Source organism: Kryptolebias marmoratus, linkage group LG13 (genome assembly GCF_001649575.2).
Source record: "Kryptolebias marmoratus isolate JLee-2015 linkage group LG13, ASM164957v2, whole genome shotgun sequence".
Taxonomy (NCBI): Eukaryota; Metazoa; Chordata; class Actinopteri; order Cyprinodontiformes; family Rivulidae; genus Kryptolebias; species Kryptolebias marmoratus.
Window position 1 is genome coordinate 25,649,274 of NC_051442.1, and position 17,760 is coordinate 25,667,033.

The 17,760-nt window shown below is 38.4% G+C and overlaps 1 protein-coding gene across 1 annotated transcript in view; it reads right to left on the reverse strand.

The window, feature by feature from the left end:
* The window catches only part of fez1 (fasciculation and elongation protein zeta 1 (zygin I)), a 56,340-nt gene extending 40,969 nt beyond the window's left edge, over positions 1 to 15,371 (reverse strand). Inside the window, exons 1-2 of the mRNA XM_017433217.3 lie at positions 15,101 to 15,371; positions 5,054 to 5,422 (exon numbers count right to left, since the gene is read on the reverse strand). Of these exons, the coding sequence (XP_017288706.1) occupies positions 5,054 to 5,385 (332 nt within the window). The 5' untranslated portion in view covers positions 5,386 to 5,422; positions 15,101 to 15,371. The remainder of the gene's footprint in view (positions 1 to 5,053; positions 5,423 to 15,100) is intronic.
* Positions 15,372 to 17,760: the final 2,389 nt, after the last annotated feature.

Consider the following 17,760-nt stretch of genomic DNA (forward strand, 5'->3'; position numbering starts at 1 on the left):
ATTGTTAGGAGAGTGAGAACAATTTGCAAGCAATCCAGCTTACATCACATCTCAGCTTTAAAAGCTCCACTCCACACTCTCTATTTCTGAATTGAGAAAACTCCTCGGATGAGAAGCGAAACGTCTTCAACTACAGAATAGAAGTCCAGTTGTTTTTGTTTTTTAACCTTTTTTGAATTTACCATGGCCTGGACGACTGAGAATCTACACAAGCAATATTGTTCTGACATTTTCCCGCTGTATTAGCAGACAGCTGCAGCTGGCCAAGCGCTCCAGGTTCGGTACACCGGGGGAGAACGCCTGACTCCCAGCACATTGTTATAAAAACTCCAGCTAGCTTTCCCAATGAGTGGAAGATAAACACCGATATTACGTAATATCTAGTTGTAAAATGTTTGGTTTACTAATGTATTTCATCCTGAGCAAATCGGTTTGATTGATTAAAGTTAAGTTATTTAACTGTAATGGCTTATCTGAGATCTGGAGAGTATTATATTTGAAAATGAATAATTTAAAATTTTAAATTAATAAATCATGAATGCTCATTATGTATACTCTCAGTCATTTTGATAATAGGCTAATATAGACACTTGAGGCCTGTGTTGCCTTCATTATAAGCCTCATATAAGGCTTTTATTTTTTTGCAGCTCCAGACAGATTTGTTTTTTGTTTTTTTTGCTCCAAAATGGCTCTTTCAACATTTTGGGTTGCCGACCCCTGCACTACACCAAATCTTAGAACAATATTTGTAAAATTGATAGAATTATAGTAATATTTTATTTTCTAAGGTTAGTTGGCTCTGGTGGCCATTTTGCAATGGGCTGATTCAAAATGGGAATCAGTTGTGGTGTAAATCAAATGACTGTTTTATTGGTTTCATTAAAAGTTTAATGAAAAGTTGTTCAGTAGTTCAGGAGACGGTTTGCTAAAAGAAAGAACTGATTCCAAGTAGTTAATGGCAAAATTTGAATACATACATATATTGCCCAGTCAGAAACTGTGTGAAGGTTCTCAGGTACCACCACGTCAAACTTTAGCTCAGTATTTGTAAAACTGACTGAGTTATAACCATTTTTGTGTTTGTTAAGGTGATTTGGCTGTGGAGGCCATCTTTATTGGGCTAACTCCAAAAGTTACTTAATTGTATTTGTACCATCAATGATTACTTTTGGCTAGGTTCATGAAAATTTGTTAAGTGCAATACACCCACATAACATGAACACACACACACACACACACATATATATATATATATATATATATATATATATATATATATATATATATATATATATATATATACAGACACACACATGCACCGATTCACAAGCAGTCCTGATAATTGAAGGTCATTCAAACAGGTTGCTATTATAACAATGTGGCGTGCCTACTGCTTGATTCAGTCTTGATTCAATAAAGTAAATCATTTAATTATGATTCTCATCTTCAGATATCCTTATTGCAGAGCAAATCTGTTCTGGCACATGTAGGCAGCCATCTTCTCTATATGGTATGCCTGATATGCCACAACAGAACAAAAAAACTTGTTAAGTGCCTTGTGAGGTAATTTTGTAAAAGAAACATGAGCACGCACACTCAAACAAAAGCAAAATCATCATCATCTACCTTTACTTTTTTTTGGCAGTGAGGAATGGTAAAGTTTGCATTCGTGCTTCTCTTCTTTTTGTGCATTAAGATTAGAAATGAACTTCAAAGTAGCGTTCTAGCATTCCTTGAAAGAATGTTAGGCTTTTTGAGATGTGTTAGCACTCAAAGAATATTACGAGAGTGACTACTACTAACACACAAATTTAGCTCATTAACTCTAAAACTGATAACCATAGCAGAAGCAAGTAGTCCATGAACTGGACACACGGAGCACTTTTTAGTGATCTGTTCCGCAGGGACTGGACCATGTTCCAGAGCTATTCCGCTGTATTTGCTGGCTAGCAGCCACTGTTTAATATTCTCCTTCCCATTCATTGGTTGAATTCTCTCAGATCTCTTCCATGCCAACTGCAGGGATTATGCCACAAAGCCTTATGAGTCAAATGAGTCCATCGGTCTGTGAGTCTGTTGCTTCAATCTGAATCAAACAGTATCATTTTTCCCTGCATGTTGGAATGCACCACAGTCCTGTCAGAGTGGGATACATCAGTTCAGTCTCAGTTTCTATTATTAACTGCTTGAAGTCATGCTCTGTGTAAAACTGAGACATCTTGCTCCATGAAAGCATGGATGATAAGGAAAAAAAATTATAAAATAAAAACAGTAATCCTTAAAGGAATACATATCATGCCAGAGTTTTAGATTAAGATCATCTTATGATGAGAATGACAAATGATAAAATGAGATATTGTGATATTGTAAGATCTCTTGAGATTTGTTATGGCTCCAGGGGATGTGTTGTGAATGACTCATCTACTACCATGTCAAATTTGAGCACAATGTCTGTAACATTGACTGAGTTAGAGCCACGTTTTGTGTTGGTTAAGGTTGAGTAGCTGTAGTACCTTTGAGTTGAAAATGTACGTTCAGTGTTTTACAACGTCAGTTCTGAAAAAACTGGGACATTGTGTAAAAATGTAAATAAAAATACGATGCAATTTTTGCAAATCTTATAAACCTATATGTAATTTTGCAAAAAGAAACAGCCTGAAGAGCATTTTGCCACTAATTAATTTAATTGATAAAAGGTCAGTAAGAAAGGTTGTCATAAAAAGAGCAGCTATCTTTTTACTGTCAGGATATATTTGTCATGTTGCAGCTTCACATGATGCAAGGATGTGTGTATTTGTTCATTAAAGTGTAAAAGGAAGTGGATCGAGCAGTCAGCTGTGACTGAAACCAAGCTAAAGCTAACTGAGGCACACCAAAGTGCACACTGAATAATTCAGCATTAATGCCAACAAGGTGGAGCTGGGGAGGGTGGGGCCATGGTGGTTATCACCCACTGCTGAAGGTGAAAACATTAACATATTGTTTTTGCTTGTGGCTGTGTATGTGTGCTCTTTTGTCTTTTCACTAAATATCTTATGAAACACTGGACAGAATTTAATGAAATTCTCAGGAAATAATCATTAGCTGTACATCCACAACTGTTTATCATTTGGAATGGCAGCCATCTTAAATTAAGTTTACTTAAAAAGTTCATCAATGTTACAAATAAAACCAAATCAGTGTTATTTCAACTTGTCACCACAAGGGGCATAAAATGCTACCTGTCACTTTCTCCACAACCATTTAAGCCAGGTGCAATGTTGTTCAGGAGATGAGAAGAGACAGAGAAAAACAGTTTTTTTTACCATGGAAACCGTGTAGAACGTGTAATTTATGTACCAAAGTTAATGGATCTGCATTAAATGTTATTGGAACCTTTTTGCAACATCTATTTTAATGAAATATGGAACCTTGAAATGAATACAAGTAATCCATGAACTTTGTTGAAGTAAGGAAATAAAATTACACATTTTTACTACAAGAAAATGGTCAAGGAACACTTGATTTTTTCACGCATCAGAATACCTGTCAACTCATCACACGTGGTGGATCAACTTTCGATTGGAGAAGTTTGGCCTTACAATGTTATTAGTGTTTTACAGGTTTAATAAGGCACGTGGTGTTGCCATGTAGCAAAGTGGTTCAATAGGAAGAGTTCTTGAAAGCAGAGCTGCAGTCCATCCACAGTAATGGATTCAACATTAAACTTCTATTCCATAACGAATGTGTGGGGAGAAAAAGGCTCTCCAGCTTTTTCCTCCTGGGATGGGGATGTTTTAAATAATATTAATAAAAAATTAATGAAAATAGCTGTCATTATATTTTGTAATGCATTTCTATGCTAATGTTTTTACAGATGGTGTAGATTTTTGTAGCAGAGTGGTTCTACATGTCAGTACATCATCAGGTGGTTTCAGAGAGTTATAAGGTTCTGTAAAATCACTCAAAACAATACAGAAATGTACTGATGTGAGAAAATATAAGTTGTACTTTTGAATTACTGAAGTACTGAAGTACTTCAGTATTTTAACTTGAGTACACCTAACTGAGCAACTTTTACTTGCAGTTGAGTAAGGTTTGACTCTGGGTATCAATACTTTTACTCAAGTACAAGAGTTGAGTACTTTGTCCACCACTGGTTTTGAGCAAAGATATCATGCAATGGACAGTACTCTATGCATGGTGACCGACTCTCAACTACTACCACACCAAATTCTAGCTCAGTATCTGTAAAACTGGCTGAGATACAGATTTCATTAAAATCCATTTAGTGGTACATGAGATAATTTACTAACTGACTCCAGTGGTTGATAGTTTTAAAAACAGATCTTGCTCAGTCAGTTAGCGCTTCGAGTGTGGGTATCAGTCTCAGCAAGTACCACACAGAACTTGAGCCTAATATATGTGAAATTGGCTTAGATGTAGCCAGTATCTGTTATTTTGAGAAAGGTATAGCTATTTTTGTGTAGGCAAAAATTACTTAGCTGTGGTGGCCATTTTTAATTGGGATTGACTACAAAAGTTAATCAGTTGTAGATGCACATCCAGCGATTATGTCATGAGAGTGGTTCCAGTGGTACTAATGATACAGAGAATTGAAAACACACACACACACACACACACACACACGGGCAAAAACATTATCTCTCCTCCTTTGGCTTGCACATAATGTTATCTTCAAGATTTGACCAAAATGGCTTCAACTCTGTTTATTCTCATCAAAATATGATTTTAGTCTAAAACTATGGTATGAAAGCTGGCAGGTGAAATGCATTAAACTAATGTAAACATACCTATAATGATGACCTCTCCCTTGGGTGGTTCTTGGATCAGCACCATTGTTTAGAACCTAACATTAGATCCAGTTTGTGATGCCCTTAGTCACTCACAAAGTCCTGCAGGTGTTTCTCAAACCAAACCCAAACTGTTATTTTTAGACCATAACCCAAAACCAACATGAAGGCAGAGAAATGTTGACTCTCTACAGAGCAGCTGCTAACAGACAATAAAAGTTAGTACTTAACAAATGCCAAAGTGAGTTTTGCTCACTTACTCTTCATCCTGCAGCCGCTCCTCATCCTCCTGATTGTGGCACTGATTGCGAATGGGTGCCAGGCCTTCAGTCTTGGTGTTGTAGTTGTGGAAGCAGACATTGAGCTTCTCATCAAACTCGTTGACCAGATCCTCCATCGACTTGAAACTCATCATTTCAGAAAAGTTCTCCAGCTCGGAGAAGTCCTCGCGAGTGATGGAGCTCAGATGGACTGTAGGGGTGATGGTGGTGGAGTAAGAGGGGTGACTGAGAGCTGGATGGTCCAGATCATCCAACCGGTAGGATCGGAGGTCTTCAAACTCCTCGTCCAAGCACACAATAGGGGCTTCCATGATGTCCCCCTTTAGGTTTGTCTGGTTAGTCTGGGCCCTGCAACAAAAAGTAATAATCAGATAACGTTTTTTTGGTCTGGGTTTTCTCATTTGTGATGGGTGTTAAAAATACTTAAAGGCAGTATCTGTGACTGTTGAACAGTAGTTGGTGACTCAAACCTGTGAGAAAATAACCAAATGTTTTTTTGCAGTCTCACTTGATTCTGAGGGTTTGTGACCAAGTGAGTTGTGAAGTGTAGCCACATATTTAGAGGCCAGTCTAAAAATTACGTCTTGCATGGCTTGCAAAACTGCATTCTAGGCTATGCACATTGTTTCATAGCCCACCTTGGCCCGCTTTGTACCCACCTTGGCAGGCACAAGATTATGACTTAATCTGCTGGATTAGAAATCTGCTGTCTTCATTTTAGAAATATAAAGAAGAATTTCAACAATACTGTGAACATTGAGTCAGAATTCACACTATTGTTTTCCCTGTTTGTAGTTTTATTCGTATGTTTGCTTTTTTTGGTTTTTGGTTTTTCTTACCCCTGCATGCTTTGTGTTACTTTAACAATTTATCTAGTTTTTTCAAATAAATAAAATTCATATCATTATCTCCTCACTTTCTTCTAAAACGGTGTTCTGTTTGAAATCTGCTTCAGCATTTGATCTTCTTTGGCTTTTTGTGCTACTTTTATCTTTAATGACTATCATTTTGGCACTTTTAGTTTATAGCTACCATTTTGCTACTTTGGGATTTTAACTATGGTTCTTTTAGCCTTTAGATACCATTCTGGTACTTGCCTCTTTAAGGACAACAGTTTTGCTACTTTTGACATATCTAGCATTCTGTTCTTTTTAGCTACAGTTTTGCAGGGAAGGTTCTTACTGTTGTTTGTGCTTATGCTCTTTTAGTTCCTGTGGTGAAGGATAAAGCAGGGAAAGTAGGCAGTTCTGATAATTACAGATCCACTACTCTTGCAAATATGCTGTCTAAAGTATTTGAACAAATTCTCCTGGCAAGGTTGGACAAATTAATAATGTTTACTGATAATCAATTAGTGTTTAAGCGTAAACATGGCACTGATGTGTGCATATACATCTTAAAGGAATTATTAAGTAATTATAAAAGTAAAGACTGCTGTTTTTATGTGTTTTTATAGATGCCTCTAAGGCTTTTGATGGTGTGAACCATAGAGAACTTCCTACAATTAGATGTTTGTCTTAGTTCTATGCTAACCAGACGATCAAGGTCAGTGGGACAACTGTGTGTCTGTCCCTTTCAGATCTGTAATGGGTCAGACAAGGAAGCATTTTATCACCTGTTTTGTTTAATTTTTATATGAATGCTCTCTCCAAGCAGTTAATCCTGTGTTGAACCGGCTGTATGGTTGGAGGTACAGTAAAAAAATCACCTAATGCAGAGGTCCCGACCACCGGTCATTTGGTACTGGGCCGCAGAGAAAGAATAATTAATTTACAGTATTTTCAGTTTTTTATTTTCGGAGCCTGAACGACATTTATTTTGAAAACTGACTGGATTCTCTCCACTCCATCCGTCTATGACTCACTCTTGATGCTTGTCAGAACGCTTATCTAGGTCACGTGATCCGTTACCACTAAAAACAAACCCACAAGCAGCAAAACGAGTAAAAACAAACGTCTCTAGAAGCCCAAGATGGGACCGTCTGGTTACTGAGAAACAGGCACAGGGCTCCACTGATTCAGGGTTATGGTGAGTTGGATTCTTTGTGCACTTTATATTTGTGGTGGATCTTATTTTAAAGGGCATGTTTAAACACAGAGAACATCAGGGGGAGGAGAGGATGTTATTTATGTTGATAACGCAATACCAGGACGCAACTAACAAAGCTGTGAGTACACGTTGGATTTACTTTAATTATGTTTTTCAGCTGGTTCCAGATGCTCATTAATGTATGCTTGGTATATGGTGAACAACATGATGTCAAATTCTACAGAAATTGTAATCATAATTTGTCAAACTAAAGAAGACAAATATATGACATTTCCTAACATTAAAGCTGAACAAAATCAAATCTAAAAAAACTGACATTTCATAAATGTTATTTAGCCTAACACATCCACACAACATATCAGGGACCTGTTTTTCTGATCTAAAACTTAAATAAACTGTTTGTAGTGTTTAAGTCAATAATATCCAAAGTGGGTAATTTGTAGGACAGAGTTGCCATCCTGGGTTCATGACGAGCGCTGTGCCACCGCTGGCCAAGAACATTGCTATTGTCCAGGTGTTTACTAGTGGAAATGGAAGAAGAAGCCTTTTTTGAACACAAACAAGACTTTGCGTGAGTAATAGATATGCAACCATACCAGTATGAACCTGAACCAACAGCTGGATATCCGTAATCAGATGAAAACTCTTTAGATTTGCATTCTGATGATCACCAGGACCGTCATGGCCGACAAAACAACGAGCATAATGACTGAGTTGGGAATGGGAAATGGTGAGAACCGATTACCCTCAGATCATTGTCATGACATCAGTAAACAACACTGTAAATCAACATAAAGACGGCAGGAGAGAGCTAATGTTGCTAACTCAAAGCTAACCCAATGCTAACTGGATGCTTCAAAGTAGCGTTTCTAAACTCTCACACCAGAGTAAACTAATCAACAGCAGTTTCAGACTATGACATTTGTTTAATCACACATGGATTGTCTCTATTTTTTCATCAGTAACAAACTGCTCTGAATCACTAACTGATCTCAGGCTGTCGGCCTGTAAGCAGCTCAGACATTTTAATCATGTCACGTTTGAAGTAAAAGTTCCTGCTTCTTGTCTCCTTCTCTGTGGTGATGTCCTCCTCTCCATTTGCCGTTCTTTTTAAAATTAAAAATACTTAAGACTGCTGCTGGCAAAAGGTCCTGTTTTTTTGGCATGAAGCCAGTCCGCCACAGTATTAAGGGGCGGAGCGGTGCTTCTCTTTAAAGGGATCTGAGAGTAATTCCCACATCGGAGCTTATGGATCCAAATCTGAGGAAGGTTTTTATCTTTCAGGAATCCAAATGTTAAATTGTGTGTTTTTTGTTTTGTATGTATTATGGACCTTGAGTCTGCAAATAAAATATTCTCTCTCTGTCTTAAAACAATTGTTCAAATTACCCAGCCTTCTTGGAGTCTGAATGATGTCCTGGAAGGGGTGCCATCTGGGGATTTGGTTGTTCTCCTGGTTGACCTCAATGCTCATGGGGGCAATGACGGAGTCATATGGAAGAGGGCGAAGGTAAGGAAGGGCCTCCTTACCTAAGCAGTGTTTTGTTATTTGACTACTGTGCTCTGCATGGGCTGTCCATAACAAACACCACGTTCAAGGATAGGGTGGTCCATAAGTGTACTTGGTCCCAGGCCACCTTAGGCCAAAGGTTGATGATCAATTTTGTAAGTGTGTCATTAGACCTGCGGCGCTATGTTTTGAACACTCTGGTAAAGAGAGGGGCAGAGCTGTCAACTTATCCTCATCTAGGAGTGAGTTGGATCTGGTGGCAACGGAGGCTGTTAGACAGACCTGGTACACCCAAACGAGTAGTGAGATTGAACTAGGAACGTCTGGTGGAGCCCCTGGTCTGTGCGATCTTTAACTCACACCTCCTGGAAATGTAAGTCCACATGCCCAGGGTAGGCCAGGGACATGAAATTCGAATGGGCCATGTTCTGGGCCTTAATTGAAGATGCGGCTTCCAAGAACTGTGGCCTGAGGGTTACTGGTGCCAGTCATGGCAGCTATTGAAGGAACTGCCATCAAGCTGAAAAAGGAGGCCTTTAGGGATTGGCTGACCCAGAGGACTCTTGAAGCAACTGACAGGAATAGCGTGGCCAGGAGGACTGTGACGTCTGTGCTTGCAGATGCAAAGACTTGGGCATGGGAGAAATTCAGAGAGGCTATGGAGAAGACTTTAGGTTGGACTCAAGTAGGTTTTAGCAAATCATATGGTGAATCATCACCATATGGATCGATAAAAAAAAGAGTTGAATCAAAAGGCTAAACTCTCAATTTACTGGTCCATCTACATTCCAACCATAACCTATGGTCATAATGTAAAAAGTCTGAGCTGTGTGACATCACATTGTGACCATAGATCACAATATGATGTCACACACAGCAGTCTAAACTTTCTAAAACATTTGCAACCAAGCGCTTTTTTTCACAATTTTAATACTTCTTTTACAGTTTATACATCTTTATACATATTTTGTAATAATTTATACATATTTTGTCTTCTTTGACCCACTGCTATAAGACTTATGGTTTTGTCTCAATTTTCCCCAGAATGCAGAGTGGGCACACCCAAACTCTCACTGACTTCCATTGTTTCCAAGCTCAGATTTTTCTCTTCAAAACAGAAACTGAAGACTTTTTTAAACTTGTTGTATCTCCTACACAAAACCAAAAAGGCCATAGAAAAAGAAGAATCCCGCACTGGAGAAATTGTGTCATTACGGTGGTGAACCATACAAGCAACAATCAGAAGGTCAGAAAATCTGAATCAAATAGACAAATAATCACAGAATATATTCAAATAAATGAAATAAAAACAAAAAGAAATTTCAAATATTCAAAAAAAACAAAACAAGTTTTGCTTCACACATCAACCAGGAATGACCAAAAGCATATTTACATTATTTAACATGTTTGTTAAAAAGTCTGGTTGCAGATGGAGATTGGATGAAGGACCTCTAGAGACACTTTGTCCTGCATTGACATATATTAAGAACTAGACACAGGACTTTAATCCATAAGTTGAAGCTAAAACAGTGCCAAAACACCCCCTCTAGGCTGGCTGAGCTAGAAGTTCATGTAAACAAAATGAAAATAAAAAATAAAAATACACCTCAGATAATTATTTCCAGGTGCTGACTTGTGCTAATCTACGTAGGTTTTACTTTTATATTGTATTTTCGGATATTCATTTTGCTAATGCAGTACATTTAGTTCTAATTAGTTATTTGATGTCTAAAAAAGCCCTACAATTGTGTGTGGGGAGTAAGTGGGGCTTAGAGCCTCTCATTCCAACTGCACAGACATGATTTTCAAACATATTTTCAAATTGTTAGAAGTGAAACAGTATTTCTTATTACTTGTATTGGTACTCAGTACTGGCAAGTATTCAAATGTGACTGCTTGTACTTAGTTTTTAAAAATGTGGTTTTGCTGTATTCCTAAATTATGTGACAGAGAATGAGTAAAAACAGGGAGCTTGTTTCTTTTGGGAGGGATGACTGGAAAGTGGAAGCGGGTGAGTTGATTTCAAAGGTTGACAGGTGTAGGTGACAAGGCAAAACAGAGGAGCTGAGGGAACACAATGTCTGGGAACATGGAGAGCAAAACCTTAAAATGCCATGCTGACACACACACACACAGATGGCTATAAACAGAACACTATGGCATACATAAACAATACACAATCATGTTTAATCATCTGAAAACTGTGAGTGCAAGGAGATATTGTGCCACAAGAGCAAGCCTCTCAAGCCTTATTTTGAAGGCAGCTTCCCTATTCACCTGCAGCCTCCGAGTCTCTGTCCCACATTTATTTGAAACAACAGACTTAGTATTAAGTTATCTGTCAACTCTGACGATGAAAAAATTTGGTGTGGACCTCTTGTTCTTAATTTCAGTTGAGAGGAGAAAAGTTGATTCAACTCTGCGGTCTAAATAAAATAAGATCTGACTGTACTGTTTCCTAAGAGTTCACAGCCCCACTCTCCATGCAAGCTGTATAAATATCTCTCTGTTCAACTGTATGAGCATTTTTTTCCAGTGGTGAAAATAATAATAAAAAAGACACAAAAGATTTTGACTAATGCCCACTTCAATCAGTCCTGAGAGTTTTCACGACTCAGACAAACACTTGTCAGAGCTCATCACAACTTTAGAGTGTCTACCTGAATTTTTTTAGCTATATTATCTTTTTGGTAAAATTGGTGATAAAAAGGAAAACCAAACCAATGAACACGTATTTAATTTAAAAATAATTTCTGGTAAACCTTGTTTGGCTGATAAAAAGAGATGTATGGAGAAAAAATCATTTTGTTTTTTTGTATGAATAGTTCAACAAAAGAAAAATACTGAAACTGTCCTTGACAAAAAGGATGGTACCCCAAGAAAAGATAAAAAAAAATATTTTGACCCCAGGGACATGGTAACCTAGGGTGTGTCCTATAATCAGCATCACAGGTGTCCTCAGTCTTGGAATCAGTCATTTTGCCCAATTAAAGGGTGAAACGTAGTCATTGTGCTGTTTAGTATCATGGTGTGTACCACAGTGAAAATGGTGCACAGAAAGCTGAGGACAAAGTTGTTTCAGGACCTTACAAAGAAAATTATTGACAAGCATGTTAAAGGCAAAGGCTATAAGACCATCTCCAAGCAGGTTGATGTTCCATCAAGTCCCATCAGCTCTGTGTTCACAAACCCAAAATTACAACATCCAAAGAAAAGAACCCTGTACCTACAGTAAAACATGGAGGAGGCCCAGTTCTGTTTTAGGGCAGCTTTGATGCCTCTGGAACAGTGTGTCTTAAATCTGTTCTGGGTCTAATGAAATCTCAAGACTATTAAGGCATTATGGAGCCAAATGTGCTGCTTAGTGTCAGAAGACTTGGACTCAGTCACAGGTCATAGGTCCTCCAACAGGGAAATGACCCAAAACCCATGGGAATAGCTAATAACCAGGCACAGCTGGTTTATTAGGGCAGATGGGACACTGCCCTTCTTCATGTGGAGATGTGTAAAGGTTAGGATCCTGCTAAGGTCTGGGCCATGGACAGAATCTTTAAGAAGGCATTGGGGCCTTTTTTGTGGGGTGGGGTGGATGGGAGGATTCATCTGTTTCTCTAATTTCATTATTAGACTGGAGGGTTTTTGTGAGGTACTTGAGACACAACCACAACCAGGGAGAGGGAGAAGGAGAAAAAAGTCGATAACTTTGCACATGCATAAAACAAAACAAAACAAAAACAACAAAAATAACAATAAATAAATATTTAAAAACATATTTTTTGTCACAGAAAATGTAACACAAATTGTAAAACCTGGGTGGTTATGTGGTAATTCAGGAACTGAAAACAATGCACGTCCTACCAATATATATGCTTAGGAGCTTTTATTGCTAAGAACAAAACAGCCCTGATCTAAATCCTGCTGAACATCTGTGGAAAGAGCTGAAACCTGCAGTCTGGAGAAAAAACCCTTCAAACCTGACACAGATGGAGCAGTTTGTTAATGAGGAGTGGCAAAATACATGTGGACAGGTGCAGAAGCCTGAGACAGAGATACAAAAATCACTTGACTGCAGTGATTGCCTCTAAAGGTTGTGCAACAAAATATTATTAAGTTAAGGGTACCACCCTTTTGGTCAAGACCAGTTTCATTAGTATATATATATATATATATATATATATATATATATATTTGTTAAAACAAAATTCAAACATAATCTTTGATTTTCATTAGTTGATTTTTAGCAATGTTCTTCTTTTTATTACTTTATGTCAGTTTTAAGTTATTTCAGTGGTTTTGTGTGTGTGTTTTTTAACTAAAAGGTACACACAAGTTTGTCCACCTCTGTAGTTGGAGAACCATTCTAAGGTCGCATAAACTGAAGCGTTTATCTCGTCCTGCCTTGTGAAAAGACGAGACAATGGTGATGATGTCTCATTCCACCCCTACTAAAAACAAGAAACTTAAAGTTAAAACAGGAAAAAACCAAGCAACCAAACACAAAATGTTAAAATGGCTGCATTAGCAATTGAAAAAAATCTCTTTAGAAATGTTCCAGTTTAATTTGTCATGGTAAGCAGCAGAGTGTGTCTCTAAGGTCTAAAATACGATTTGTGGTAAGCAGAGAGGAAGCAGGATCCTTGAAAGAATCAGGGGGCTTCCCGTATAGATGATGATTTATCTTACAGAGCTTACAGAGAGTAAAAGTTGCAGATATGCTAAAGTTGGCTGAATGAGTGGAGCTGTTTGACGCAGTGCTGCTACAGGACTGAGGCCTGAACCTGCTGGACTGTGGCCTGCTGGAAGTGGCTGAGCACAGAGGAGTCCATTTAAAAACCAGCCTCCTCTTCCTCAGCACACTGTACTCAGCAAAGTGCTGCTACGTCTGCAGGCAGAGATCATCTTTCACCACCACACCCCACCCACCCCCTTCTCCGTATGGAGGTTTGGGTTTGGTTTAAACAGATCTTCCTCATTTGGATTAATACTTGTATTTGATTTCCCAGTTAAGAAAATGATTCAGTGATTATTAAATCCTGACAGCAGAAAAATGAATCACTCCTGCCTTCTTTAGTGACAGGAAATGAAAGATTCTGTCTGTCAGACAAAGCCTTTTTTTTCACTGAAATAAAGCAAACAGTAAAAAAAATGAAGGTAAGCAGCTGACTCTATGTTTGATTCTGCTGGAGATCAGTGGTTTAATTTACTAAAAGTCATAGTATAGCTTCTTTAATTACTGCTCAGGTGAAGTAACCAGGTGCGATCAGATGTGATTTCACTCCACAAACAACAGCTAAACACCAAAGAGCAATAGTGTTTTTGCCTGTGTGTGTGTTTATTTGACTGTAGCATTAGTAAAATATATTATGAGCCACTGGATGGATTTTAATGAAACGCTCACAAAGTAATAATTAGATGTACGTTTACAATTAATTAACCTTTGGGGTCAACCTGATTCAAGGGGGCAGCCACAGACAATTGATCTCAGGAAACACAAAAATGTCCATAACTTAGCTAATGTTTTAGATTTTTAGGTAAATTTTGATTTGGTAGTAGTTGAGAGTAATTCTCAACATATTCTTTGAGCACTTACAGATCTTGCAAGATCTTACAGTATCTCAAGATTGTACAAAATGTCTTTTACAAGGTTTGACCAAAATGGCTGTCTCTTCTCATCATGAAATCATTTTATTTTAAAACTCTGATATGACAAGCAGGGGGTGATATATATATTCCTTTAATCTTCACATCTGTTAGTGTGTGGTGATGGTCTCAGGTGTGTCCCCCTGCTCCAACCTGGCATGATAAAGCCAAACCATCAGTTTGATGGAACAGAACCATGTCACTTATTTCCATTTTCACAACAGTTTCTACAGCAAACAAATCTAACAACTCCACTGCTGATTTTTTTCCTCCAGCAATTTGCTACATTTTCTCTTTCATGTGGAATATCCAGTTCCTAAAATCAGGTTTGTTCTTTTGAATATTTTTAGGATGACAGCAAAATAAGTAAATGTCAGCTGAAGAACCAGAAAAGCTGTGGGTTAAATGTGAAGCAGCAATATAGAAGAAAATAATTTGTCATGCATCTCCTAAGGCCTATAGCAAAAATAAATTAATTAATTAAAAAAAAACGATTCAGTTTCATGAAACAGAAATTCTTCATGCTAAGACTGAAAGCACTTGTGAAGGAAAATACCTGTGTTTATATCTCATGTTAAGAGAAAAACAGTGGTTTTCACTTGAAAACAATATCACATATTAAAAATAATAAAACTGAAGCAAGTGCATCAGAAATAAAAAAGGCAGGAGTGGGGGAGGGAGAGAGGAGCAGAGAGGAGAAAGGAAGGGAGAGATGGAGGAAACCATGGTTACAAGACAATGATGACGGCAGGATGATGCACACAGAGGTCAGGGATGGAAGAACAAATGGCAGCACGATGAATAAGCTCAGAAAAAAGACTGATTACCTGCAGTTAGAGGAACTGTGGTTGATGTTGGCTCACCATGTGAAGAAAATCTTCTCAGACTGGGAGGACCTGTGTTTCCCCTGGCAGCAGAAATCAGTGACGAGCAGCAGCAGTTATAGTCATTCCAGAGTGAAAGGGAGAAAAAAATCTGATGTAAAAACAGCAGCGGGGTGAGAGTCCTGCTCTGTATTTGTTAGCCCACAGACACTCCTATCTGTCCTCCCACAGCTCGTTGTTTTCCAATCAATAGACGGCTCGGCTTCAACGGAGGCTGCGCACTACAGGGCTTCTGACGACATCAGCTCACCCCCTCCCTCCCCCTTTATCCTCTCTGCCTTCCTTTGTCCCTGCCTCCTCCCTGCTTCCACTGATCTCAAATATTCATGAGGAGAGAGTGGAGAGTGGGGGTGCAGAGCAGACTGGAAGGGGGTGCAGGAGAACCTTACAATCATAACTCTAACTGCTTTTGTTTTGTTGTCCCCATACTGACAAGGACCTCAGAGAAATAAAACAATCATTTTTAACATGTACATATGCTTAGAATAAAACAATAAGTCCTTTATTTGTGCCTTAGATGGGAAATTCAGATGGTTGCAGAAGCAAAATAATATACACAAAAAAGGAGAAAATATACCCTCATCAGTGCACTGAGATTAGGTCCACCTGTTCAATTGCATGTTAACACATATACTGTAGCTCATCAGCCAATCACATAGCAGCAACTCGATACATATAGGCATCTAATTTGATTTCAGTAACTTTGAATGTGGTGTGGTTGTATTTCAGAAACTGATGATCTATTGGAATATCCACATACAACCATCTCTATGGTTTACAGAGAATCATCTGAAAAAGAGAAAATATCCCGTGAGCTGCAGTTATGTGAATGAAAATGCATTGTTGATGTCAGTGGTCAGAGGAGAATGGGCAGACTGGTTGGAGATGACAGAAAGGCAACTGTACCTAATCCTCACAATGACAGAGGGTTTCACCCTAAGTCCAACACCCTGAGACTGTAGGGAGGCAGAGGACTAGTGAGCATCAGAACCACTACATAGGATGAAACAACCAAGATCCTGGAGCACATCAAGAAAAAAGCCCCCAGTGATGATCTGCTAAGTGAATGTCTCAGGCAGCATAAACCCAATGTGGAAGAGGAGAAAGAGGAACCATCATGGAAAGACAAGCCCCTGCGCGGTATGTACCACTGGCAGATTGAGGAAGTGGCTGATATCAACAAATCCTACCAGTAGCTAGAAAGGGCTGGAGTGAAGTACAGCACAGAGGTAACAGAGCAACAGAGGCCGGGGTCTGTCACACCAGGCAGTAGGGTGACCAGATCTCAAAATACCAAAAGTGGGACAACAAGGATGCCTATAAGGGACAAGGTGGGACACATTATCAACCCTATGATGACTTCAGAAATTCTAATTTGACATTACATTAGTCAATTGTTGCCTGTTAGTGAACACAATGAATTAGCACAAGAATATTAAAAAAATAAGTTTTTTCTTTTAAAGTTAAACACTTTTTAAAAAATTGATCAGAAAAATGTTAAGAAACTTTTGTTTACTGTCGAACCTTTTTTAGGTTTACCAGAAAGACAAGAAACACTGCTTTACATCTAAGAAGCACAACTGCATCCAGGTCCACACTTGCAAACAGCAACCCAAGGAACCTTACCTTGTCTGTCTGGCAGTCATCTTTGGGTTTGAGTAAAAACGAGTTCATAGATTGGCATGCTGCTTTTTCTGCTGTACATTTCTTGTATGACTCACTTTTGCAGTGCCGCTTCACATTGTGCTCCCCTCTGTGTGAAATTGGAAAAAGAACTGTGGCAAACGTCACAAAAAACTCTGAATCATCTTTGACTGGCCTCACCTAGTTATAAACAGTTACTCAGTCTTTGTTGTAGCTGCATTTTCTTTTTTACGTAGTTTCTATGTATTGTACAGACATCAGGCTCCTTTTCTTGCTCTGTTTTATTTTACTAGCATCTTGGCACGCAGGTTCGGTCATGATGTGGGACGCTGCTGTGTATTTTAATGGACAGCCTGTGATGATGGCTGCAGCTCTGCTTTCCTTATGCGCCTATCGAAATTTTTAAAATTATTTTTCAGAATATGACCTAGTCAAATGTGGGACATTGTTTTAATTTGTGGGCCACCGGGACAAGAATAAAAAATGTGGTATGTCAAGGAATGTGAGTTGACATCAGCCGGAAACCCACTCTCAGGCCAGTGCAAGTAAAACATGTTGCTTCAGACTGCAATAAAGAGACTGTGTATGTGTGTGTGTGTATGTGTGTAAGAGTGAGATAGGGGAGGGAAAGAAATGAAGAGTGGGCTCTGTGTGTTTGTGAAGGTGAAAGTAAAAAAACAAACAGGTGTCTGGTGTTTACTGTGTAATCCTACCTGCTGTATATATTCAATAAAGCCACAGAATAACCTCCCGGTCCTGGAACAGCAACTTGTTAGTCTAAATAAGAATTTTGCTATTTCAGCAGAGCGCAGACTTGTGTTTCAAAATCAATCAATCAATCAAATTTTATTTGTATAGCACATTTCAGCAGCAAGGCATTTCAAGGTGCTTTGCATAATTAAAAAACAAAATAAAAACAGCATGTGACAATGAATAAACAGTAAGAAAGAGAAAAACAT